At 50.2% G+C, this 26,743-nt stretch overlaps 3 protein-coding genes across 5 annotated transcripts in view; 1 reads left to right on the top strand and 2 right to left on the bottom strand.

Moving 5' to 3' along the window:
- The window catches only part of LOC122375391 (tripartite motif-containing protein 2-like), a 29,312-nt gene extending 25,617 nt beyond the window's left edge, over nucleotides 1-3,695 (bottom strand). The window contains exon 1 of the mRNA XM_043354743.1: nucleotides 3,487-3,695. Within this exon, the coding sequence (XP_043210678.1) occupies nucleotides 3,487-3,617 (131 nt within the window). The 5' untranslated portion in view covers nucleotides 3,618-3,695. The remainder of the gene's footprint in view (nucleotides 1-3,486) is intronic.
- LOC122375392 (cyclin N-terminal domain-containing protein 1-like) overlaps nucleotides 1-15,075 on the top strand; it is a 30,885-nt gene extending 15,810 nt beyond the window's left edge. For 2 of the 3 annotated variants that reach the window (XM_043354748.1, XM_043354747.1), the window contains exons 2-6: nucleotides 5,136-5,302; nucleotides 5,602-5,782; nucleotides 6,237-6,405; nucleotides 6,689-6,799; nucleotides 13,484-15,075. In XM_043354748.1, coding sequence (XP_043210683.1) covers nucleotides 5,218-5,302; nucleotides 5,602-5,782; nucleotides 6,237-6,405; nucleotides 6,689-6,799; nucleotides 13,484-13,900 — 963 coding nt within the window. In that variant the 5' untranslated portion in view covers nucleotides 5,136-5,217 and the 3' untranslated portion in view covers nucleotides 13,901-15,075. Of the gene's footprint in view, nucleotides 1-4,773; nucleotides 4,878-5,135; nucleotides 5,303-5,601; nucleotides 5,783-6,236; nucleotides 6,406-6,688; nucleotides 6,800-13,483 lie in introns of those variants that run through there. The other variant, XM_043354749.1, reaches the window with a different exon arrangement.
- Nucleotides 15,076-15,699: 624 nt separating this feature from the next.
- Nucleotides 15,700-26,503, bottom strand: LOC122375393 (formimidoyltransferase-cyclodeaminase-like). The gene is made up of 11 exons (XM_043354750.1): nucleotides 26,362-26,503; nucleotides 25,816-25,999; nucleotides 22,642-22,732; nucleotides 22,148-22,414; nucleotides 21,556-21,718; nucleotides 21,127-21,234; nucleotides 20,595-20,683; nucleotides 18,811-18,952; nucleotides 17,718-17,879; nucleotides 17,107-17,289; nucleotides 15,700-16,553 (listed from the first exon to the last, which is right to left on the bottom strand). The coding sequence occupies exons 1-11, from the start codon at nucleotides 26,413-26,415 to the stop codon at nucleotides 16,371-16,373; spliced, it is 1,626 nt and encodes a 541-aa protein (XP_043210685.1). The 5' UTR covers nucleotides 26,416-26,503; the 3' UTR covers nucleotides 15,700-16,370.
- Nucleotides 26,504-26,743: the final 240 nt, after the last annotated feature.

The following is a 26,743-nucleotide window of genomic DNA, read 5'->3' as shown; positions in this document are numbered from 1 at the left end:
AATAATTGCAGGTTCTCATTTTATTATACCTGTATAGCGATTACACAGTATTTTCTTAGTCTTATTGCATTCTTTGTGACGAAATTTATAAGAAAATATTGCAGAAAATAATTCCTGTTTCATTTACTAAAGCTCTTGATCATTTAGACGAAAAACGCATCCTAGCAAAACAACGAAGGGGGAGGGGTAGAGGGACGGAACCTTTATGATAACCAATAAGGACGGAATCGTTTAATTCATTGAGTTCTTTTTTTCCTTCCGTCCCTCCGTCCTTTTTCTTTATAAGAATGGCCTCAGTGATATCTGCAAAGACGAAGCATTTCCAACCCAGCTTCAGCAGCCTGGTGACAGGGCGTCTCAGGTGGCTTTAATTACAGTTGCACATACCAAGCGACCTCAGTGCAGCCAGTCTGTGGCCGAAACCATTCGGAACAGACTTCAACGAAAAGTGAGACAAGGTTAGTGCTATCGTTAAGTGCCATTATAGACTTGGGCCCCGTTGGCTTGACCCACTGGAAGGTGGTAGTTATCAGACGCTGCAGGGCATACTCATTTTTTCCCAAATGCCTTAGATTTTGCTTTCGTGCTCCTAGGCGGCGGAACGGGCAGGGCACCGGGGCACCGTGCCCCCTTTGATTTTGGCATTTTAACGTTAGCGCTATGGGTGTTGCATGGAAAGAATGGGACCAAAAGTCGGCAGTGCCTCCCCCCCTTAATTGAAGGTGTTCCGCCGCTACTGTTCGTGTTTGATGCTCTTTATTCTATAGCCAGCTTTTAGACAGATGGGGCCCACTTATGAGCAGTACCCTAACCCTCAAAAGTTTCCAACATTAATTTTTACTTTTTTTAATAGTGAAATTGAAATAAAGCGGATACTGAACTGTGAACATCCAGTGTTTACACTGGCCCCACACCGGCCTCCGAATGCCCAAAGCAGATCTCTGATGACTGGCCTTTGGGTGTCATACCATACCGTGCATTGGTCAATGTGGTAAATGTGTACGACCTCGGCGTTTACCATTTTATGCGCTGGAAACTGTTGCGCTCGAAAAAAAATCCGGGGAGTGGCTTATTATGAGCGCTCATTAGTCCTAACTACCCGCAAGCGAATGGCTAGCCCTTCCGTCTCCGCTCGCTTGCGATTTGGCATTTATGTAGGTACAAAATAGCGGCAAACAGCCACTGAAGGTATGAGTTGCGTCTCTTGCACACTTAAAATATCTCTAAATCGAATCTGAAAAGACAAAAAAAAAATGATATAAAGCGGAAATGGTTAGCATTTACACATATTCAAAAGGCACCGTTGGACAAACTGTAGGAGCGCATAGCTGCAATATCAGGTTATGGAAATTTTCCTCATGTTTAGGGCACAAATTATGGAGGGGCAAGAATATACGTTTGCCCCTCCTCCAAAAGTTTCTTAGGGGACGATGCCTCCTCTGCCACCCCGTATCTGTCGCCCCTGTAAGCGATCACTGAAGGCCTGGGTTGCCGCTGCGTCACGTTGACGCTTATAATGCCTCTAAAACTAGGTTGAAGAGAGGAAAACTTCAATTGAACGCGAACGCTTGCCATTTAAGAAAGGCAACGTATGATAAAGTATATGGGCATCTGGTTACATCTTCAGATGATCGAACAGCATAATCAGGTATATGGTTTTTTGTCTAAGCTTTGTCACAAATTATGGGGGGGCAAAAAGATACTTTTGCCCCCCCACGAGTTTGCCAGGGGGGGCAGCTGCCCCCCCTGCCCCCCCGAATCCGCCGCCCCTGCCAGCCAACAGAACATCGTAAGAATGTCCGATATGGTTGATAACATTAAGAGTTTTGGGGAGCAGCCATCGACCAGAATGAACCTTATTGGCTTTTGTATGTAACATTTGCATTGCTTTGGGAAAGTTTCAGCCAGATATCTTCAGAAATGGCAATGTTATCGGCTTTTGCATTTTACCGTAGTCGGTTAATCACAATTTTCGATATTGCAAAGGCAATTTCAGTACGTTCTTGACATCAAAAACCAAAACGAATAGCATCATCGTGTTCCAGAGCTCAAATTGCATCCGATGCACATCTTTTTTGTTGAAAATGTTCAACTTCAAAATTTGGCCTTTCTGACCTCGCCGTGACCTGACCTTCATTTGTCGAATGGAAATAGTTTCGAATCGGACGACCCAGATGACATCATTTTTAGATGCTTTTGCCGAAATGGACCATTAAAGATGTGTCGCATGACCTTAAAAATGTTTACATTTCCTTCCATGACCTTTTCCATGACCTTGTGTGACCCATGACCTTTCCATGACCTTTTGTGACAAAGTTAGGTTTCGTTTGTCAGCTATTCCTATCAGAAGCCGTTTGAACTTTTAGTATTGAACGAGTAGTTTCGAAGACAGCAGGGAAGCTATGCAGAATCCCCTCCCGAGTCACCCACGTTATGGGATATACCCGTCATCCGCGGATTACAAGCAAAAATATTTTTTACGGCAAGGATGTATGAGTATGGATGCTCATACGTTCCCATATGTGACCTTACGGTTGACTTCACATACAATAAAAATTGCTTGGCAAAATGTCAACTGGTTAACGAGTTATCGCATTTTGGCCACTTCCGAACTCAAATAGCGGCTGTGTGCGCTGGCGCTGCTGACGGTGCTGGCTCGGGGAACGATTAGCGCCCGCGGCCGGACTGTTGTCATGCCGTCGGACCGCGCCGCGCCGGCCGACCGTGAAGTCGCCGGGAGGTGCGGCGCCGTGCGCTGTGCAGGCTGGGAGAGCAGGCGGAGCAGGCAGACCCGCTGCCCCCTACCGCACGGTCAGCGGTCAGAGGGCGGTGCGGCTCGCCTCCTCACAGGCTATATCGATTGAGGAGGCTAATGGTGGGGGAGGGGAGGGGTCAGCACGGCACGATCGCCAGCCCAGGGTCTCTGCAAATAATGTCCGACCGGTCCCTAAGCTCCTCGCCTTCGAGTCCCGTTCACACCGCGGCGTGACGCAGGCCGCGCGGCGACCGTTTTCCGTATCCGTTGACTCACGACCGGCTTATGTCCAGTTCTTGAGGGTCGAGCGAGTGGAAGGTAAACACTAGCCCGTCAATACACCTGCTGGCTATCAGCCAACACGCATGTGCTCGTATTAGGTCCCCAGTGAATCGATGCTGATGCTCTCGAGACGGAACCTTCCTATCTCGAGGTTTGGGCCGATCCTTTCGTTTGTTTTGCTTATCGACGCTCACATTCCTCGCTCGCTGGAATGTCTCTCGCGCGAGTGACAAAGAGGTGGAGAGTGAGACACTCGATTAAGTTATACTGGGATGGGGCAACACAGGCTATGTGGTGGTAGAGTTAGCCCTTTCGGCCGGGGCGGAATGAGGAATCCTCTCGTCTCTGATGGCCAGGGGAGGGAGTGGGGGGGGGGGGCTATCGCGGCGTGCCGTAGTCCAGTCCCTATGCCCGGTGAGAGGAGACCCGCGCCGGCCCGCGTCACTCACCTCTCCTCCTCTGCCAGCCGGATCTTGTTGAGCAGGTCCTCGATGGGCCGGGCGGCCGGCGGCGCCTCGGACGCGGCACCCTCCTCCGAAGAGGGGCTCTCCGCCGGCGGCTGATCGCCCCGCTCGGCCATGCCGCCCGCCGGCACCGGGCCCGCTCAGCTCGCACCGAGCCGCACTCGTCCGTCCGCGCGCCGGCCGCGTCAATACTGCGGCGCGCCGGCCGCCGCCGAGCGCCGCCGAGCCGCTGCCGTCAGCTGACGGTGTGCCAGGGGCGGCGTCAGCGGCCGACCTGGAGCGGGCCCGGCGCCGACCGCCGCTGGACAGACGGCTCAGATGGACACACGGGCCGGCGCCGACCGTAGACGGGCCGGCGCCACGTGAGAAATGCGGACGGGAAGTCGCGGCTCCACTCTCGCTACGCTTACCGGCTGCTTTGTACCGTACCTCGGGCTGAATAGCGAGCACAGAGCAGGTCGTGGTCCCACCGGCCCTCCCCTCTTGTCAGCTTCCCTTGGGTGAGGTGAGCGTAAACAAATAGTGTGCTGGGAGTCGCGGTGGCCGCCCAGGCCTAGTTCGGGCTGCTACCAGCAGGGTGTCAGAGGTGTGAATTCGCTGTACAACGCTGAGGTCAGCATGCCGCTCGAACTTTCCTCTTGATGGCCTTACGACGGACACCTTTCCACCAACGATCACGAGAGAGGCACGGAGACCGGTCGCCTCAGCAGTCAGCACCGTCATCGAACACAGTCTACTGGGGTTAATCTGCATCCCACTTATCTTCTAAGCCGGCTGGACCGTCGGTATCTTCTCCATACCCATCCTATGCCTACTAGCATGATAACAATACCATGACAACCAGTTCCACGCTACCCTCTCCAGTGTCCGGGCAGATCGTCAGCCATTCGCAGCATGGCGGCAAAAAAGGATCCATCCATCAAAGATGTCAATGGACGGTGTAACGATGACTACCTACCCGTCCATCTTCTTTCCATTTCATCTTGTCCATCGTGACTTTTTTGCTGATCAAGTGCCATTCAGGTTGTTTTTGATGGCAAAGGTGTTCTGAAGCCAGTCGGCCATTCATGACGTTATAGCTCCGTGACCTGTGTAAGCGGAAGTGACCTTTGCGAAATGTCTCGTGTCCATCAAATCAAAAAGACATCCCTAAATGTATGTCACGTGCCGAGGAAAAAAATAAGGCTCGATATCTCGAGCCATATCTCTAATATCATATTGCACTTGATGTGTAATAAACTTGTACATCGAGTCCCATTTTCTTTCCTAAAGCACGTGACTTACCTACATTTATGTCACTTGATCTGACACAAGAGCGACGGCAAAGAGTATCTACTTTGAAGGATTCTGGATATTTCAGCTGGCACTGACAAACGGTACGGTATCCAAAAAGCCTCAGAGGAGCCGGGAGGATGAGGTCATGTCACCCTCCCACTGCGCCAGCGATGGTCAAACTTGAGCGTCTCTCAGCCTTAGTTTGCCACGATAGCTTAGCTGAATGCTAGACGGTAGACAGGCGAAGCTAAGCACACGAGGGATCGTATGGAAGAAAATAGGACTTTTTTTTTGTCTAAAACGTATCGCATGGATTTTGACTTTAGCATATACTTAAAACGTCGTGTTCTGTTTTCCAGGTCTGGGGTCACGGATCGTTCTGTGCGCTGCTGACCTGACCTGACCAGCCAAACCAAGATCAGGAAGCGTCCGACTGCCGTGATGGCCGACCCGGCCCAGAGCAGTACCGACGGAGCGGCGCAGTACTCCCTGGATCACTCTAAACTGATCGACGACTCGGCTCTAGGTGAGTGGACCACTCAGAAAAGTCGCCCGTTTATACCGTTTTACCGTACGATGAAAAGGTGTGTGTATTGTATCTGTGCCTGTGACTGTGTGACTGTGTTTGTGTTACCGTGACATTTTGATTTGTGTCAGTGTGGTTGCGACCCCTGCGTTTGTGTGGTTGACCACCGTGTTGGTGTAAGTGTGAACGCTGTGTCTGTGTGTCTGTATCCATGTCTGTGTGTTACTGTGACCTGTCGGCATGTGTGACTGGCCACTGTGACAGACACAGTGACCGTGATCTCTGTATCGCTCACCCAGACGTGTTACTACAAGAGTGGGGTCAGACGCTGCGCCAGCCGGCCGCGCTGCCCGCCGATGACCTGCTGGCCCATTACGGGGTGTTTGGCGCCCCGGAGACCGGCCACCTGCTGCTGTACTTCACTCGGCGGCTCGGGCAGCCTCCGTCCGTCTTCTTCCGGGCGCTTCAGCTCTTCGAGCGGTGAGTGGGCCGTTCATTCAGCCAGTGGGCAGATCAGTTCATTCAGTTGGTTCAATCGGTTCAGTCAGACCAGTCAGATCGACCAGTTCAGCAAGTTCAATCAGTTCATAGTAAAATGGTACGAAATTTAGTTATGTATGACGATTTATCGATAAATCCTGGCCTGTGATGATAATGATGATCACTTGTTCCGCTTTGAGACTGAGCACATAACGCGCCGGTTCAATTGCCGCGTCGAACTTTTGTGGAAGTTACAGCGGTGATATAAACGGGAAAATGTAAAGATAACTTTTGGTTGAATATGTAGTTCAGAAGTCGCTCTTACGTCGTTTCAGATGCGGATGTGGTCGACCTGACTTTTTATCTTTAGTGATAATCATTTTTTAAAGTAGGTTTCGTTTGCATTGACTCGTAATTGACGTTGTATAACCGTGTTTGTGCGTGTGCTCCCCAGGTTTATGGAGACACATATGGCGGAGATGCACCAGTACATTGTAACCAAGGTAGAACGGGACAGCCGGCAAAAAGAGTGGAAGAACTTGCTAGAACGCATACGAAGCCAGGCCATTCTGAGGATGCTTTCATGCATACAAATATCGTCTAAGCTGGCACTTCATTACAAGGTACGGATATTGATATTCCGAAGCAATCACAGGCTCATTGGAACGCTGGTTGACGGGAACGTTAATAATGTAAACTGGAATCATGATGCAACGTCCATGTGAAATTAAAAGACCCGGCCCTTTTCTTTAATTCAATAGCTCGTATAGCGAAACTGAAGTTTACAGTTGGAACTCTAACCGTGGCTTAGGTGTTTTTCTCATTGGGCTTTAATTCCCCCTATAGTCCCTTATTTGGTCATGGCCCGCCATTTATGTCATTTGTCTGCGCCTCTGCCGTTTACAGATCCTCACCACGAAGAGAGTCAAGAGCCTTCTGCGAGAGGTGAAGCACTGCTACAGTCTGGAGAGCGTGGTCAACTCCGAGGTCCGGATCCTCAAGACACTGAAATACAAGGTAAGTTCTCGTTGTCCCGACTAGATCCCCCGGTTGATTATGTTTAATCGCCGGGTTCCTTGCCAGCCAGTTCGCGGTTGACGGGTGGTGTAAGAAAAACGGCGACCAATCTGGAGTGATAAAAATAGGCCCTCGGAACCATATGAAGCTTTTCATACCTACTTCCGAGCACCAAACACGAACATTGCATGCATTGAAACGGGAACAAAAGCGAAGCATGAAAAATAAATCGAAGGCTAAATACTGCTGCCATGAAAGGAAAATCTCAATTAAATATATCAATGAAATATTAAATTCGATAAGTTAATTTGATGTAATTGGCTTAACTTTATGTATCACAATGAAGGTTAAAACTACCGGTATGGACGCTGATGCAGCCTTCCAAATGTGATGTTTTACGTACCGAGTTGTTACGTCTGATGCGTCAATAGATTGTTCTGATTTTTTAAAAGTCATTTTTTTTCCCCAGGAAATTACATATGTATAGCTTCTTTTCGGTTGATTTTCTGGGATGTAAATATGTTACTCGACTTTCGAGTAGCATATTTACATCCCAGAGAATGATCCGAAAAGAAGCTATACATATGCGTCAGTAGATGTTTTATATAAATGCTATAGTATATGATCAGGGGCGTCGCCACGGATTTTTGAGTGGGGGGGTCGGGTTTCCGGTCTTCGTGTTGATGGGTAGGGGTGTTTTTAGCCACATTCCCGGTTTTTTCGTGTGCCCGGAGAAAAGCGCCGCGAAAGCAGCGGTATATCTTATTGTACATCAATTTTGCATCGTGCACAAAAATCAAGCACAGGTCACCTGAGGTCAAGTCACAATGTCATGGCAAGTTCAGTTTTAATGCCTCTTAAAACTGCAATCTTGTCATTCCTATAGATTATCTCCTGACTCCTGTAAGTCTGAAATTTGGTGTAATGAATGGGATTATAAGTGCCAACAGTTCATGGATCTGGGATTTTACATCTGAGAAGTGAAGTCAGGTCAAATAGCTATGTGACCTCACCAATCATGATAAGATATGGGAAAAAGCACGATGCCTTCTGCTTTGAAAGAATATGCTAAAAACGCTAGATTCTTTTGTAGCCATGGCACCTTGTTCATTTTAGAGACAAGGTGCAGCTAATGACCAATGGTGACTGGAATGGCCAGTGATTAGGTCATCAAAGGTCTCTAACACATTTTCGACAACAACTTTTAATGGAGACGTTGTAGAGCGATGACAGCACCTGGAGTGTGTTCAGCTTAGTAACACAGATCGATCCATATGTAGCAGGTTCTTTTCTAGTCAGGTCATGACCTTTACCTGATGTCAAGTTTTCTATTCAAGTTCAAATTGTAAGCCATGCGACGTGTTTCGACGAAACAAAAACGATGGTGATAACATGAATGTTGGCACATTTCACTGTTGAATGTTGGCATATTCACTAACATGAATATTGGCACACATTCACTGAATCATAGGTTGTTACATAACAAATGTTTCGGCAAAATCCGTCCGTTTAGCTGTTTGAACTCTATGGTACACAAGCCATAGACCCGAATTCATATCTGAGGCGAAGTTGGCGAAAGAGCTTTAAAAAAGCTATCGAATACGCTTTCTGTGTTGCTGTAGGCTAGCTCTTATTCGTATTTTACGGGTCGCTAAGGTAAAACGCTTACCAACGTAACGCTAAGGCATGCTTCCGGCCCCTGATCGAGGTAGAGTTTCGTGGAAGAGCGAGAATGCTGCCCGTGATGAGAGAAAGCCAATGATGCCCAATTTCAAGGTCTTGGCCGGGTCATCTTAGGTCAACGCCCAAAAGTAGGAAAAATCTGGCCGTCTGCTAGAACTTAGCGAGCCGTAGCTGTTATCGGGGTCCCGAGTACGAGTTTGATGTTAGTCTTGAACAAAAATGATGACTCCATGCATTTTGGGTAGATCGGGTCGGGTCAGGTCAGGTCGACCAGCAGGCTTCCTGCCGGCCATCTAGAGTGGGTGACTGACAACCACCAACGATAGCTTCGTAACATGTTACATTACCACCATTTATCAAAACTACTTCAAACGGTTCAAACGGGCGCTAAACTCGAAATCAGCCCCAAAAACCACACTTGTAAGTGGAAGCAAATAATGCGTGGTTCACACCGGATCCGTAATGACGCCGTAACCGTTACGGCCGTAATGAGCTAGACATTTCTCAAGATTCCCCAAGCATTGCGACTTTTCTAGACGAAGTTGAAATGTGGCAACCAGCCGCCGTAAACTGGCAGCGTCCACCGTACTCGTTACGGAACGTAACAGAAGTTGGGAAAATTGAACTTTTCGGCCCGACCGGCCGCCGTAATGACTATTGTTGACATGTATTTCCAAAACGGTTTGACTGTTTGATGAGCGGTCTTCTTTGGAGAGGGGATGTATCCTTTCTTCATGGAACTGTCATATCCATAAAACTCATGAGTGCCTGTTACAGCGCGTGCCACGTGCGACGTGAGAGGTTCCAGAAGAGCTCGTCATTCCATAACTCGGGAACGGCTGAAGCGATACAGCTCAAAATTTGTTTGTTGTTTTGGCTGGGTGCCCACTACACATCCGGTGACCTTTGAACGGTTTTGAATTCCTTCAGCGCGTGCGCACGTGCACACCCCTTTTTAATATCTCGGGATCTGCTGGGCCGATAGCGCTCATATTTTGTATGCTAGAGGACACCATGTAAGTATGAATATTGCACGGGCTGGCAAAGACATTGATTTGCACGTGCGCACGTGCGTACCCCTTTTCCATATCTGGGGATCCGCTGGGCTGATAACGTTCATATTAAGGATGGTGAAAAACACTATGTTTTTAGGCATGTTGCACGGGCTGGCAAAGACATTGATTTGCACGTGCGCACGTGCGTACCCCTTTTTCATATCTGTGGATCAGCTGGGCCGATAGCGCTCATATTTTGTATGCTGAATAACACCATGTTTATAAGCAGTTTGCACGGGTTGGCAAAGACATTGATTTGCATGTGCGCACGTGCGTACCCCTTCTCCATGTCTGGGGATCCGCTGGGCCGATAGCGCTCATATTTTGTATGCTGAATAACACCATGTTATAAGCAGTTTGCACGGGTTGGCAAAGACATTGATTTGCACGTGCGCACGTGCGTACCCCTTCTCCATATCTGGGGATCCGCTGGGCCGATAACGCTCATATTAAGTATGCCGAATGACACCATGTTGACCTGCAGATTGTAGTGGTCAGCGAGGGTATTGGTTAGCACGTGCGCACGTGCGCACCCTTTTTCCATAACCGCAAATCGGCTGGGCCGATAGAGCTTATGTTAGTATGCTGAATAACACCATGCATATTAGTAGACCTCACGGCTCACAGGTCAGCGAGCGTATTCGTCTGCACACGTGCGCGTGCTTACCCTTTTTAATGACATTTTCCGCACGTGCGGACCCGTTTACCTTAGCTCGAATCAACCTGCCAATAATTATTATTTCTTGTGAGCATGCCCTCAGCGTGTAACGCTCACGGCTTACTTTGTATCTTGTATGTGGAATTCTGAGTTCTGAGTTTCATGGAGTTCTGAGCAAAGTTCACCGGCCATATTGTCCCTGCTACTTGCTAAATTTGATGCTTGGACTTGTAGATATTTGCAGACGTTTGAATCCACATTGACTCTTGGCAAGCCAATCGAGCAGAGGGTATACGATGCAGATTCTGGCGTCCGCTAGTATTCCCACCACCCACGAATAGCAAAGAATGTAAGGAATAAACTTCAGCGTTGACGGGCATAGACATACCCTCTTGTAATGCAAGAAATAATGCGAGAATCTCCGTCCAGTGTTCTGCCCACCGGCGTTTAATTAACAATGATATGACTCGATACAATTGCAGACCGCTGTGTCAGAGTGAAATTAACAAATTAAAAGGAAGAGAGTAAAACAAGTCTACATTCTGGCGCTCTGATATTAAAAACAGCTCTTGGCTTTAGCCCATTTTCCGCTTGCCTATAAACAAAATAGAGCTTTGGCGCACTTGATTCGAACGGTGACGCTCAGCGATGACAATTCCCGGTGCACACCGAATCCGTAACCATTACGGCGTTACGGCGTCAAAAAATCGAACTACGCATGCGCGTTACATTGTGCCCTCCACTTTCGAGATATTTTTTAATCGCCACCGTATTCATTACGGAACGTAACGGTCATTACGGATCCGGTGTGAACCACGCATAAAACTCAAAAAAGTTAACCAAGCTCATCCATATTCGAATCAGGGCATTTTTTTTAGAATAGGTGTAAAAAACATTACCTTGAGGTCATTGGAAGTTTCGTTGCAATATACTCCTTTCTGCGCGTCTTATTAGGAAAGCCCCATGGGGTCAATGGTGGATCCCTCTGCAGAGGGATCCACCCTCTGCAGAGGGATCCACCATTGACCCCATTTCCCCTATGCAGGCAGGTCCGAGGGTAGCAGGGCTGAGGCTAGCCAGGTACCTCGTAGTTACTGATAGGTACGTCATCGGAAGAATCGACTGCAACCATTATTTTGACAATCAGACGAACGCTTGGGTCAGTTTTGACGCGTTCGCTCATTTGAGGGATAAAAAGGGACTAGAATCATATTGTCACGCTGATGTTCTCAGGGTATATAGAACAACGGGTACACCAACGACGCGGAAAGCGCCAATTTTACCTGGTTGAGTTACATGGTAGGTGATATATTTTTTGAATATGGAAAAAATAGAGTATTCCGTTCTGACGAGTAAAGCCAAATTCATAAAGCAGTTATTTTTTAATTATATGTACCAGAAATAACATACTAACCATTGTTTAAAACTTAGTCTAAAGTTAGTCGAAAAGTGTATAGTTGACACTAAGATGGAAGGAATCAATGGAAGGCAGAAATGGCGCAGCTGTTTCATTCTTAAAACGTGTTCGCACGCAGGGTTTACGTGATGCTAGCGACATCTATGAATGCAATCGGGGATGCTGATTGGCCGATCGAGTCCGTGAGCAGTATCACTAATTTACGATAGTACAGGGTTGAGGCAAAGTGCGCATGCGCAGGAGCTTGTGCTCTCATGGAGGGGCTTTTGGTACCTCGGGCAGCGCCCAATGCTTTTTGGACCTGTTATGGCCTCCGCATCGAAAAACGCTAGATAGAAAGGTTGTAGAGGAAGCTTGAGGCTACCTTTCCCCACAATAATATTGGCACTTTCTCTTTTAGCTTACGTATGGGGCTCGCTTGAAAAAGGTCGATTTTACATGGAAACCCAATGGGGTAGTAGGTTTTGAGCGCCCATTTGGCCTAATGCTACCAACTGTTACTGGCTACCCCTGGATGTTCTAGCCCACAGCTTATTGACCTATAAGCAATAGGGACTAGGGAGCTCTTGAAGCGATTCTGAATCTGACGTTGTATTTGTTGATGTTGCTGACGCCAACTTCCCTGGCATGATAGCTAAAAAAAAGCATACTCAGCATCGCCAAAAGTGGGGGGGTCGACCCCCCCGGTTCTGACGAGTGGGGGGGTCGCGACCCCCCCGACCCCCCCGTCGGCGACGCCCCTGTATATGATAAATGTTGATGAGATTGAACTTGGACGGTACTATAAAATGTTCGCTAATAATTGAGCAAATTGAACGAATCTATGCAAAATCCGACATTTACGAATCCCAGTGTACCGCAAATCCGATGGCCTGAACTGCCCTTGACTTTATAACTCAGCATTTAGAATCACTGATATAAAACAAAAAAAAAAAAAATTGAAGCTACAACTATACACAGTATACAGTATACATACAAATGTCCCTGTCTATACAAAAAATGCGTTGAATTTATCTAATGCGATCATCTTGACCGTACTGATTGGCCAGTATATGTTGTTGACTATACATAAGTTGGCCGGATACATTTTTAAGAGACAGCTGTTCAGTGTTCACTACTCCCGGGGTCACTATAACCGGCTACTGTTCATGCTGACCGGATATGAGGTTATAGTGGACCCGCGGCCGACTACTGTTATGAAAAGCTTTGTCGTTCAATTCAATTTGTTATGAGCCGTAACAAGGAACCGTTTTTTGCGATTGCGGGAGCCTCGGTTGAGAGGCTGTTCTCGATACCTACTGGCACACATTTCGACAGTTTTACCTTCATCTTTGAAGTGCGTACTCCAATACGCTACACCGAGCACTAGAGGTCACTTTCCGGCATTTTTTCTCGTGTTTCACGGAAAGTTTCAAAGCTGTCACCGGCAATGTGGTAAAAAATAAGCTATGGCATGGTCCGATTTTGCCGATTTATAAATAGAAATGAGATCAGACGATTCCACTAGAACGGAAACGCTGTAGTGGGAGATGAAGAAAGAGAAAAGATGAATGCCGTTATAAAAATATCGCTAGGGGAGAATGCATCGACATTCTTCGTGTATGCTATGCCTTCATGGAAAGTCGGCATCTACCATTGATTTCGATCTGCGTAGCAGCATAATTATTTATTGTTTGGAAAACGATATTTATCGGTTGGAAAACGATTTCATACTTGGCCAGCTCATTTTTCTAAATCCGTACCTCACTGTATAATGCCTACGAGTATATGCACCAATGTGATGTGGCAACTCGCATCAGTCCTTCACAATACTGTGCAATGTATGATTGCCTGCGGCTGCGGCCACCGACACGGTGCGGCCGGTGCGGCAGGTGAGCGGCCCCACCGCACTGGAGGCCCTGGAGACGCTGCTGGCGATGTCCGCGCGCCAGCAGCCGGCGCTGCTGGAGCCGCTGTGTCCGGCGCTGCCGTCGGCCGCCGTCCGACTGCTGCGCACCTGCTGCGCGCGCCGCGATCAGCTGCTGCTGACCGTCTACCGGCGCGCCACGGGCCGCGCGCAGCTGGGCGTGGGGCCGGCGCGCCGCCAGTTCGCCGCCGTGCTGGCCGACGCGCCGCTGCTGGCCGCCGGCGCGCTGGCCGCCGCTGCGTTCCTGGTGCGCCGCGCCAGCAGCGAGCCGGTGCTGGTGCTGCTGGCCGAGCTGACGCTGATCCCGGCCGAGGACCTGCGCCAGCTGACGGAGGTGGTGCTGGTCGACCTGCTGCCCGCCAGCGCCCTCCGCCAGCGCTAACACTGCCTCCAGAACGGCAGCCTAGCTGGCCGACCTGCCGCCCGCCAGCGCCCGCCAGCGCCCTCCGCCGCTGACAGCACGGTGCGATAGCTCGTGAGCGCGGCAGCCGGCCGACCTGCTGCCCACAGCGCGCTGCGCCGCTGATCGTACGGCAGCATGACAGCCGGCCGGGCGGACGGGCGGCTGGCGAGCGGATATTAGACCAACCTGAGAACTACTGAGTGCGAACCTGAATGCGGTAGCGAATTAGTGCTCTGCCGAAGGGCTGATCTCGCTACATTGTTCTGAACTGAATGGCGGTGATTGTCTGCTCTGTTTTCGATGCAAGATAACCATTTATTTACGTGCTGATGATGATACCGGCAATGGCTGATTCTCTTTAGCCGTTTGTATAGGCCTTAAATCGTGAGCTCTATCCGATAACATCTGAACACTTGTCGGCTGTGGTTGAAAAATATGCTTCCAATGTGACTCCGTCTGTGATATAACGGCAACCCGTGTCTCAGTGATGTGCCCATCACCGTGTCTCTGTGACTTGTTCGTATTTCGGTGATACGTCTGTGTCTCTGACAGTTGCCCGTATCTCCGCAATTTGTCCGTGCCTCTGTGATTTGCCGATGTCTTCGTGATTTGCCCGTGTCGCCGTGATTTTCATGTGTCTCCGTTATGATACCTGTCTCCGTGATTTGCCGCTGTTCATGACTTGCCGACGTCTCCTGACGTCGCTATGCGATGATACTGGAGAAATTAGGCCCCACTGATCTCGGAAACAGAGTCCCTGTTGTGCAGTGTTTGACCCCTGTTTCCCGACGTCGCTCAGTTGTTGAGACTCGCAGTTGTAAACGATTACCTCCGTGACGACGACATCTTGTCGGCCCAGATTATTCGCATGTACCTATTATTTATTTTGTTTGCCAAGTGATGCAACTTTATTATGCCCAGCAAGCTGTTGCAGCTTGCACACACTCGTTTCGATTTGCTATGGCGGTGTGCTTTGATTTTGTTGTTTACATTATTGCCGCTATCATAGGTAACAGTTGTTTTGTTGTTACGTTTAATCGTTGTGATCTGCGCTGTCTTCTGGTTTAGAACAATGATGAATGTTATTGTTTGCATACTATTCAGTGTTCACATATTATTTAAAAAGTCCGCATTTATCAATAAATGTTATTTCCCGCTGTGTATGCCTGTGCGTTACATTCGAGCTCTGTTCGAACCGCGAACGATTTCAGTCCGTTTGGGTACCTACACGTTTTTAAAAGCCCGGGCTCGGGCTCTGGCTTCCACCGCTGGGTAAATGCGTCGTATCCACAAATGTCAGTAGCAGTATTCTAGCGTGAGCTGGTGTTCAACAGCTATTTATAGGGATCGATGCCCTTTTCTATTTCACATCGAATGTCAGGTACCCGTTGAGTTCGGTCGCATATCCAGGTAGTGTTTGAGCTTTGTATATTGAATAGGTACTGTAGTTTTGCTGGTGCAGTTAAAACTGAAATAAGCGACGACGTTGAAATTTATGGACAAAAGAGACAAATCATTAGTCAATTTAAGATGCTTTCCTAATCTTACTGTGGATAGTGCCGTGCTTGGTGAACCGTTTTTCCAAATCCACAAATTTGCTAAGGTCACAAAATCTGAGGACGCCTTGTGCAATGTGCAGTCTGCTTATCTGCCAAGTCGTTTTTTGTCACTTGGCCTGAAAGATTCGCGGTTTTCTCGATGGCAAATGGCTGTTGCCTGTTCGACGGTAGAGGAAATGCTGCTACTTGTCGGACGGTACCTAAATAAAAACAACATTCTCCTATTTTCATTTTGTATTGAACCCACGCTTCATAATTGCACTCGGTATAAATGCACCGCCCTGGTGCTCCACATTTCAACCCATAATCTTCACCGAATTCCACTCTGAATACACAATGTTAACAAGAAAATATTTAACACGATCTAGCCCATACCGTAGAGGATCGGCCCACCGCTCGGTACGTCCGTCATTTTAGATCAGTGTATGTACCGCTGGCCAACCCAGGCCAGGTCAAAGGGCTACTCACTCCGATATTCCATTATGTCCAACATGCAAGGGCACCTAATCAGATGCGACTGACCTGAACCTGACCTTATAATATCAAGTGGCAGTGTATTATAAGGGTACTGAACCGCTGATTGTCCGAGGTCAGGTCACGGGCAATCTAGCCACTGCTCCATCGTATCCAGCACCGGAGGACGCCGGACCGCTAACCCAGGTCAGGCGAGTTCACAGGTCACTCACTCAGCCCGCCGGCTAACCCAGGTTAGGTCACTCCGTTCGCCGACGTACCCAGGTTAGGTTACAGGTCACTCAGCCCACTGTCTGACCCAGGTCAGGTCACTGGGTCACCCAGCCCACTGTCTGACCCAGGTCAGGCCACGGGTCACTCGGTCCGCTGGCTGACCCAGGCCAGGTCACTTGGTCCGCTGACTGACCCAGGCCAGGTCACTCGGCGCGTTTCTCCAGCGTGTCGAGCACCTGCCGACTGTGCGCGGTGGCCCGGTCGGCCAGCTGGCGCGCCTCCTGCAGCGTCTGCTCCCGGAACGCGACGTCCTCGGTCTCCTTCAGGTTGATGGAGACGTTGTGGAAGGCGCCCCAGGAGGCCGTCTCCAAGCACCGCGCCGCCACCTGTCAACCCCAGACCCGACCCCGGTCACGGTCACGGTCACAAAGGGTTCCGGAATTAGGCACCACACGTAACAGATGAGTTACCGAACCTCTTCCGAATGTCCGTTTATACCAGGTGGCGGCAGGTGCTCACTGGGACTCTCCTTCGGGTTGATCAGGTATTTATGACACGGTGGCTCGGCAGTTGCCGTCTCATGGCCGATCCCTCTATTATATGATCTCTGACACGACATCATCACACAGATATAATTTCTCTGGAGGTATCTCCATATTTGGTAATTGGTATGCATGTTTGCTGTAGCCGCCTGTACCCATGGCTGACTTGCAGGTGGGACCTGGTGGCGATGTTACTGACCTGCAGGTCCGACTTGGTGGTGCTAAGACTGACCTGCAGGTCCGACTTGGTGGTGCTAAGACTGACCTGCAGGTCCGACTTGGTGGTGCTAAGACTGACCTGCAGGTCCGACTTGGTGGTGCTAAGACTGACCTGCAGGTCCGACTTGGTGGTGCTAAGACTGACCTGCAGGTCCGACTTGGTGGTGCTAAGACTGACCTGCAGGTCGGATTTGGTGGCGATGTTGCCGAGCGGCGCCAGCTCGGAGAGCGGCTCCCAGAGTCGGTCCACGCGCCGCTGCAGGCCCAGCGGCACGGCAACTGCTGAGCGGAGACCCGCCTGCAGCGCCGCCTGGCGAGCGGCCGTCTCCTCCTCGGTGGCGCGCGGCAGCTTCAGCGCCGCCTGTCGGTACATACCGAGACACAGTCAGACTGGACCCAACGTGACAGCTTCAGCGCTGCCTGTCTGAATCGGACAATGGTCAGACCAAAGTTTCACAATTTTCACAATTTTCACTGTGCCCCGACCAAATTTTCACAGAGCACCGGACGAGGTCAAACTCAAGCTGGACCTCGAATCACTGGGCTGACACTTACCGAATAACAGTTAAACCAGCCATCGACCCAGCAGTTCCCAGTCAAACCAGACCCAGACGCACGACACCTGATCCCGTCTGTCTCAGTAGAACCAAATCGTATCGAAACAGTCGTAACGAGCCTGGGTCGATCTGACCGCGACTCGACCAATCGGTCGCCAAACCACCCACCCACCCCTGTGACAGCGTTACGCTGTGCACCGTTCGCGATCTGTAATCGTCTCGGCTCACTCACCATGTAGTCGCCGAAAGCGGCCGTGTCGTCGTCCACGGCCCTCACCAGCTCGTCGACCTCGTGGTGGAACACGGGGATGAGCCGGCGCATCTCAGAGTCCAGGTGCTCCCACTGGCGCTTTCCGTACGTCATCTTACCGACCATGCTGGCCAGACCCGCCCCCTGGCGGATAACGACAGCGGGGGAGGGGGAGAGTTCACAAAGTCGGATACGGTCAATGGCTTAGTGAGATGGATGAAGATACATTACTGGGAGGAGTGTGAAGTGTCAAGGTTGTGGGTTTCAAGCTCGGGTTTTGTTGCCAAAGTGTTTGTCATTGGTGATACAGTTTATGAAGGATGCAGTTACGGTCCCACGGATGGGGTGGTCTGAGGTCGGTGTAAATCTGAGTTGTGAGCTGTGATTCCGGATGCAGAGACTGGAGACTGGGGAATGGATTACTGTATGTCTGTGGTGCATGTTTGGCTGTGACGCGTAGTCCTGGACGGCTGAGGCCGGCCTTTGCATGACTGTAATCAGGGCACTGCTGTAATGTAGAAGTATGCATACATGTAGGTCAGTTTGTGGTAAACATGTGTCTGTGACGTGCGATTCCAGGCACCCGGCGAGACCAGTGTCTGTATATCTGGCCGTGACGTGCAGGCTCGGGTGGGGTGAGATCAGTGTATGTCTGGCTGTGACGTGCAGTCAATGTCTTGTCATGACCGCCACACCGTCCGCGTCATCCCCCTCCCTGCACGGATGGGGGTGTCGGGGGCGGACATTGAGATGAGATCACCGCTCAGGCGCTGTGCGACAGCTGCTCTGACCAGAAGTGACAGTTGCAGTTGTCGCTATTGAATCTGTCCGGCAGCCCGGGCAGCCCACACCCGTCCACTTATTAAGGTGACGACTGACGACACCTCCCAAATGCTGATTGACGCAACGTCACATTTGGGTATTTTATTCACCATTCTCGCTTTCCCATGCAACTCATACTATCGTTGTTAAAGCAAAGGAGCTCTGATAACTGTAGAAATATCTGTCATCTGAAGATTGGCTCAAGATAGTGCACTAAATAATTCCACATCTATGATCCACTGAGGTGACTCACCAGAGCTGCGCAGAGGGCGGCGACCGAGCCGCCCCCTGGAGCGGCGCTGCGTGCTGCCACCTCTCGGACAAACTGGGAAACTGGCAGGGCGGCCAGCCGGCCGCCGCTCGCCGGCGGAAGGCAGTACTCGATGATCCGTTTACTGCCGGGAGGGACTGAGATCAGTGTCGGGCGAGCCTGCTGAGGGGCGAGGGAGGGGAGGGGGTGCTCCGGGCGGACTGACCTCTATCCGACAACGATATTGACCACCGGCATCGACACTGAGACTGGCGCTAACAAAACACACACGACCATGAACAATAACATCAAACTCAAACTGCCATCGTAATCCGGAGAACGGCTACCCCACTTTGGTATCGTCACGACCAGGGACAAAGCCTCGTCGGTGGAAGATTTTTGGCTGAGAGCTGCGGCGTAAATGTATGTAGAGAGCTAAGCGTTGGCGCAGAAGAAACTGGCGCTCTTTGACAGGCCATCACACAACTTTGCCCGACCAGAGCCAGAAACATTCGAACAAATGTGGCGTCAGAACGGCTTCGGTCATCGGTCATTTGGGTCGAGTCTCCGATATTCGGGATGGTGGCGCTGTGGGTCACTGAAGATCGCGCCAAGTTAAACGTACAGCATCAGAGAGCGGGGATGGCTCTGGATATCACACGATATATGTGCGCTCTTACATAGGGCAGGTCGCGTAGGTGCCAGAGGTACTGAGCTGCTTGCTATCCAGGGTCCAAGGTCATCTTAGCTTCAGCTGTACTCTTCATCTATGTTCCAAATCTTCCCGACTTTTTGCTTTTCGTATCAGTTTAGGTACGTATTTTCACTTAGAGCCTTCCGATTTTTACCCGAATGTTTATCTGCCACGGCTTTTGGTCAACTGATTCTACGCCAGTGAACTGTTCACAATCATGCTGCTTTTTATCGGCCTCACAGAAAGACATATTTTACAAATATCATTTGATCTAAAGAAGGTCGACCACTAGACATAAGTTGTCGATTCGAGGCGAACTTTGAACAATTGTAAATTTATGGATTCGTTTCATTTGAATGGTTTGTCCGATATGCCAGAATCATTACGTGCGTGTTTCATAGGTATTGCCGTTTCGTAATCGTGAGTATGGAACGCTCCAAAGCAGCTCAATCAGTCTTCACATGAGCCGGTCTAACGTAAACTTTGTTCTTGATATTGCCTTGGGCCGGAATAACATAGCCGGCATTTAAGTAAAGTAAAACGAAGATCTGGCTAATTGCCAGCTTGTAACTTTCCCAATACCCCGGAAGTAAAATTAAAAAAAGCGCTGCAGTTATGATGATTGCTTTGTTTAATAATTCTGCCATCATCAGTCACGTTGCGCAGTGCCTAGTCTGATTAACTGGCCTTGTAAGTGACACAGTTTATACTCGATTTTTTCACGTCATTCGTGGACACATGCAATGTGCAGAGGGAGATGGACATTGCAAAAAGCAGCGGTGTTGTTTTTAGCCGTGCTCCAAAACACGCGAACAGGGGAGACGTTCATGCACGACCCCTCTGCGAGCAGGGCGCGGATAAAACTCAGTGACATCGGGAACTATTTTGTTTTTTGACTTGCACCAGATGCCAGGGTGGAAGTTTATTTAGAGCTCCTCGTACAGTTGCTTCCTGCTAGCCCTTCCAGCCAAGCATGACCAGTCGGCGGTTTTTCCACCCTCACCCCGCTTGATTGGCCGCCGGCTGCCCTGGCTGCGCTAATGAACACTGCAGGATGGGATCGGGGGGGGGGGGGGGGGTATCGGGTACTCACTCTGGGTCGAACGGAGAGACTGAGCTGAGACCGAGCCGCTCCACGGCCAGCCGGACCTTCTGCCGCTCCTCCAGGATAAACAGGTTCTCCTGTAGACGGGCGTATGAACACGAGGGTCAGCGTGGGCAGCTCTGCACGCGGCAGCGGGACAAATGTGAAAAATAAAACATATCACTGCGACAACGTGGTGTCACAGCTGATATACTTAACTCTGTATACCTGGATTTTGATGCCTTCGATTGTCCGGTTCCAAATTTATTGTTTGGGTAAAGACAAACCGATGCCCCTTACCCATCTCATGGTTTCATTGAAGAAGCGACTCCCATGATAACTCTCTCTGAGTCATCCACTGTTTCCGCAGCAAAGGTCGGTCTAGCTACTCTTCATACAAGTCACCGTTTTACATAATCTACGAGTTTGGCTAGAAACAGACTGATAATACTCATACACCCACTCGAGCTATCAGGGTGCGACTGCGGTGGTCCTTCAACCTCACTTATTTTTTTCTCACTTTGTTGTGTCACTGACTCACCCGCTGTATGTAGAAGTCGGCAGCCTGTAGGAGAGCGTCCAGGGGGAGTAGGCCGACCACCTCCGAGCCGGCCACGGCCAGCTTCAGCGCCGCCGCGTCCGTCTTACACTGCAAAAGACACAGACAGCGTAAAATCAACCAGTTTCAGCGCCGCCGCGTCCGTCTTACACTGCAAAGGACACAGATCCGTGACACACGCACAAATACCTACAGACAATGTTAAGCCGGCGTCTTTCAGCGCGACGTCGCTCATTTTACACTGAGAAGACACATACGTAATCATTCATAATAATTTGTGCAATGTGCATGTGCCGTAATCAGTGCACTGATCAGACTCACTGAGCATTGAGCAATGACTCACAATTTGTATCTGTTACATCTGTCTGTCGGTAGACTGGCCCGATACCGACGGCCGACGGGTACACGCACCTCCTCGAAGGCGACGTGCAGCGGTGTGACCTGATAGTCGGTCAGGTTGATGGAGACCTGGGCAATGTCGGCCTCATCTAGATACCAGCCGATGGCCTGGCAGCAGCGCAGACGGCCGGGCGAGCTCGGCCCGCGACCTCCCTCACGGATGTTCAGCGCGATCCTGGCCAGAACGACTTACATATAACACACATACTATACAGTATACATTCCTACAATACATGCAATCACATCGCGCTGGTCGTTTCCGATTGGAACGCGACATGCTGGCTGCCAAAGCGATCGAGCGCCGCTTTAGCTTCGTTTCTATTAACTGGGCAGTAATGCGACTTGTGATTTATTCCATTTGGTATGCAGATGAAATGCAGTCTCACCCTGTTATCCACAGAGCAGCAACAGCGTCCAATGTCACTCACTGTGCGATAATTAGATCAGAGAAATCATCAGACAGCGATGGGAAATGCAGTGCAATAACGGTCATGCCGTCATATGTGTGACCCTTGCGATCGGTAAGCAAAAGGGTGATCTGAACGTTCCCTTTAGACTGGTGATTGTTGAAGATAGACACATTCGTCCATCGAGCTCCGCTAACCTGTGCGCCTGCTCCTTGGTGCCGAGGATGTTGACATTGTACGCGATGAGGAACTTTCGGACGCCGGTGACGGTGGCGCCCCATTTCGGTACGAACTGGGCGGGCCCGAAGTCGGGCGCCCACCGCTCGTCCTGCAGTCGGTCAGAGAGAGCCTCGTACTCCCCGGCGCGGATCTGCGGCATGGTGCGCCGGTACTCGCCGCGGCTGCAGGCCGCTCCGTACAGGAACACCGGCACGCCCAGCTCTGCGGCCAGCCGCTCACCGAATCTGCAGACACACGCGCGCCTCATGGTTTTACGATGGTCATATACACGCAGTTTTATTGTCTTCATATCCTCCATCTGAATGTTAACCATGGCTCGTCAGTCGATCCTTATTACTTCTCCGCATGCTTCTCATCGTAACTTTCGGTCAGTTTGTAGGGGAGTATCGTAAACTTTCCAGAATTATGCACTATGCAGCATATATGGATAATGCGTGTATAGTTTGCTGACCGTTTGGAACACTGGATGCACTCGTCCTCAGTCACTCCTCTGACCGGGATGAAAGGGCACACGTCCAGGGCTCCCATCCGCGGGTGTTTACCTGGAAACAAGGCAGCAGACTTCGTCAGAGGAGCCGATACACTCCACTAGGCTAGGGGTGGTATCTTTGTATGGTGATGTTTTAAAAGGATTCGAGAAAACGGAGAGTTGGATTCTGGCGTTAAAATCACTATAGCAGCATCTGCTGCTTCAAGAACATACATTACGAAACAAGTGGTGTGTTCATATCACATTAATTGATTGTTCTCCTAACACGATCATTAGGTACTGGTCGAAGCATTCACACTATGTATTTGATGTTTGGACTGGTCATAGGGCTCCCCTGCGAGCCGCAGTGTCTTTCCGAGCCCCCCTCCCCCGATCCGGGCGGCCGCAGAGCCGCCGGCGCCGATGACGGCCGCTGACGGGCCGATGTGTGTGTGTCGCTCTGTCGGTGGCTGGCTGGTGCTGTGATCGATGCGCACCGTCCGTGATTGAGTGACTCTCAGCGCTGCTCTCTGCCGGCGAGTCCGACAAAACAGCGCGCATTACCGACCACTCCTGGAGGCGACCCGCCCTCCGCAGACGGATGGTCGGCTGTGCCCAACGGCATACATCACCCACCGCCCATGGAATTCATGACCGCTCAGAATTTATCGTTACTTGTTTGAAGCAAATGCATGCATGAATATTGCATATGTCATGATGCCTAATACATTCCTTCAGCCAGCTGGAGTTTCGTGTTCTTTAGCTGACGAGTTACATCACATGCTCCCCACAGAGTTCCATTTGCTTGGAGCAGATGCGCTGACCTTGCAGTGGTCTCTGCAGAAACGGGCGTGTCGGACAAAAGGATCTGGCGATTGTTCTGACGCATATAAGTAATGGGGAAGTCGCGAGCGATTTGAACAGCGATTTCAGCAGTGACGTGTATAAAGGAGGCGGCTTGGAAGTTTGGAACATGGGAAATATAATCAAATTGGGGATGGAATTGAAGGGAGATCGCATTACTTCTGGAGATCAGCGAGTGGTTGTTGGCACCGTCCTGGATCGACGCTCCCGCCTGTTGACTTTATCCAGGACGGTTCCAGGGGGCAGCTGGTGCATATGCCCCCCGCAGTGACCGAAATTCATTAAAATTTGCCGTTTCCCTCGCAACAAAAGTAAACGACTTTTCATAGCAAATGTCTGTTTTGCTACAAACATTGATATTTTCGTCGTGTCTATGGAAAACTCTTTCAATCATTGTGATCATGTCAAGCTGAGAGTGAAATAATACGCAAGGCTTTCATTCCTTTTTATCCGTTGACATTGAACGTCGTAAAAAGGTCATATAGAAAAAATCATTTTCAGTTTACCACGTAAAAAGGTAAACAGAAAATTGATAAACCACAGACAGACCGACAGACCGACAAGTTAACGATAAACAGACAGATAAGACAGACGGACGGACAGACAAACAGGCAATAGAATAGGCAGACAAACAGACAGACCGACAGATAGACCGACAGATGGACCGACAGACAGACAGACAGACAGACAGACAAACCGACAGATGAACCGACAAACAGATAGACAGGCAGATGGACAGACGGACAGACGGACAGACGGACAGACAGACAGTTGGTCAGCCAATCCGGCAGACCTTCATACCGACAGACAGACCGGCAGACCAACAGACCAACAAACAAACATACAGACCGCCTTACAGACAGATCGACAGTTCGCCGAATCGGCAGACCGACAGACCAATAGACAGACAGGCAGACCGATAAACAAACATACAGACGGACAGACCAACATACCGACAGACCGACAGGATAATAAACAAACAGACCAACAGACCAACAGACATTCAGACCGACAGACCGACAGACCAACAGGGTCAGTGTCGGAGCGCGGCCGCGGCCGCGGCCACGTCACCGCCGCCTCCGCCGCCAGCCGCCGTCGCGACCCACTATTGATTGTCCGAATCAGCTTCCCAGAAGCGGGTCCTTGCTCTGGTCTCGGTGGGTCGGGGGAGCAGGGAGGGGTGTGGTCACAGGGGACAGTCAGCCTGGCGGCCCGGGACCAGGCAGCGACACACATCGGCAGGCGACCAACACCGCAGGCCGGGGATACCTAAACACAGACACAGACAAATGCATTACCCGTATGTTCTTTCTTATACGTTTATCGTCGAAAAAGCAAGCATGTTTTACCTTCGCTAATCGCTTGTGCGCTGTGAACTGTGCAGTGTGCACTGTGCAGCCTTCGCTTGAACAACTATCGTGGGCACTGGGCACATCTTCAAGAACAGCATTCATGACACTGGCTCTCAAAAGTCTGAATACCCTGGCCGGAGTCCGAGTTAAAGGATTTAATCCATGCGGTTAGTGTCGCATCAACAGTGCATTTAATTCACGACCGTTTAAGTGTAACGGGGCAGCCTGAAGTGTAGATAAGAAGAAAGTAAGGAGTAGGCTGGCTTACTCTGTAATGCATTCGGATCACATTTCAGACATATTGCTTATGATGACTGTATTAATCTCGGCGATGCCAGCATTTGAGCCGGCCAGTACTCGTATGTTACTGACCAACAAGCACCCAAATCTATAAAGGACCTTTTAGTATTTAGTGGATGAGATGACGGTCTCATGACTAGGCGGTAGTTGGTTCAATCAGCGGGGGAGGCTTCAGGATGGCCGCTCCACTTAGGTACAAGTACAACCATCAATCATGAATTTTTATCTTCCTATTTAAAGCTATGATAGTTATGCAGGAGCTGGATAATGCATCGATTGGGGAAATTGCAGTTTTACGTAACACACGGCTTGAAATCCGAGCGCGAGGCTGCAGGTTGTGCACCACAAGGCAGCCACCAGTAGGTCGACATCATCTTGGTAATATCCTACTCTTTACCCGTGAGCTCCAGTATTATCGTCTCTGGATGGATACCCACACGACGCACGTTCAATTCACAATAATATCCGACAGTCCAGTACCTTGAGGTCATCACCACCAGATTTGGTGCCATCAAATTAATCCTGCATTGTCCCGCAACATCAGGTGATCTGGATCTGGTGCCTTCTGGCCATTTTCATCAGACGCGAGTCGGTACCGTCGTGTCCGGCGCCAGGTCTGGTATGTCCCCCTATGGCTGACCTTTGTGCCGTGTCATGTCGATGAGCCGGGCGGCGGCGCGCGCCCCGTTCAGCGCCCCCTCCACCACCGACTGCGGGTCGCCCACGAACGTGACCACGGTGCGGTTGGTGGAGCGGCCTGGATCCACGTCCAGCAGAGTGACGCCGGCGGTGCCCGAGATGGCTGACGAGATGGCGTCGATGACCTGCGGGACGGCGCGTGTCAGACCGCAGCCTTCAGCAGTCGACCATGAAACTATAGCTCATTTATTTACCTCTCTATAGACGGACATGCAGTTTGCTGATCGAATCGGTAAAATAGTCGAGGAAATGGGTCATTGTCTAAGCAGATAAGCACTCATCATCTGAAACTGTTTGCAAGAAATAATCAGTCGAAAAGGTTGTCGGAAAAGTAGCACTATAGCAACAAATAAGCGATTTGGCTTATCTCTTTGCCATAATAATAGCGAAGTTTTTGTACGGATTCAGTGGGGAACAAAATAATATTTCATCCATGGAAAGATCTCGCGCGGGTTCGAGCACTGGTACGCGTGTGTAACTGACTCACCTTCTGGTCCCGCCCCTCGGAGAAGTTCGGAACGCATTCCACGATCTTGCTCATGGCGGCTGCTGTAGTGTCGCACACCGTCTAACCTGCACGGGACCGGTGAACTGCGTCCGCTCTCTGCCCGTCCGCCACCGAGCCAGGCGCATAATCAGCCAGCGAGCCCCTCTCCGGACCAGGACCAATCGCGTCGCCAGCTCGCTCAGACGCGCACATGATTCAAGCCACATTACCATTACTTGACAGGCTCTCGCGTAAATCATCTTATTACCTTGAAGCATGTAAAATTTATAATGGTTATTTGTTGTACACAGAAGGCTAGTTAGCGAAAATACCGCTTGCCCAGGTAGATAAAAGGCCCTAGTTCGCCCCTCGTTTGGGCAGT

This window comes from Amphibalanus amphitrite, unplaced genomic scaffold (genome assembly GCF_019059575.1).
Source record: "Amphibalanus amphitrite isolate SeventyFive unplaced genomic scaffold, NRLGWU_Aamphi_draft 001830F_arrow, whole genome shotgun sequence".
Classification (NCBI taxonomy): Eukaryota; Metazoa; Arthropoda; class Thecostraca; order Balanomorpha; family Balanidae; genus Amphibalanus; species Amphibalanus amphitrite.
The sequence above is the reverse complement of the archived record's forward strand: the minus strand, read 5'-3'. Positions and strand labels throughout refer to the sequence as shown.

What these genes read in the sequence shown, in the direction of transcription:
- LOC122375393 (XM_043354750.1), bottom strand. Translation starts at nt 26,415, where the DNA reads ATGAGCAAGATCGTGGAATGCGTTCCGAACTTCTCCGAGGGGCGGGAC. An exon ending in ACCAAGGAGCAGGCGCACAG is followed by an intron (nt 21,719 to 22,147) that starts GTTAGCGGAGCT and finishes CGTTCTGGCCAG; the next exon opens with GATCGCGCTGAACATCCGTG. An exon ending in CCGACTTCTACATACAGCGG is followed by an intron (nt 20,684 to 21,126) that starts GTGAGTCAGTGA and finishes GCCCGTCTACAG; the next exon opens with GAGAACCTGTTTATCCTGGA.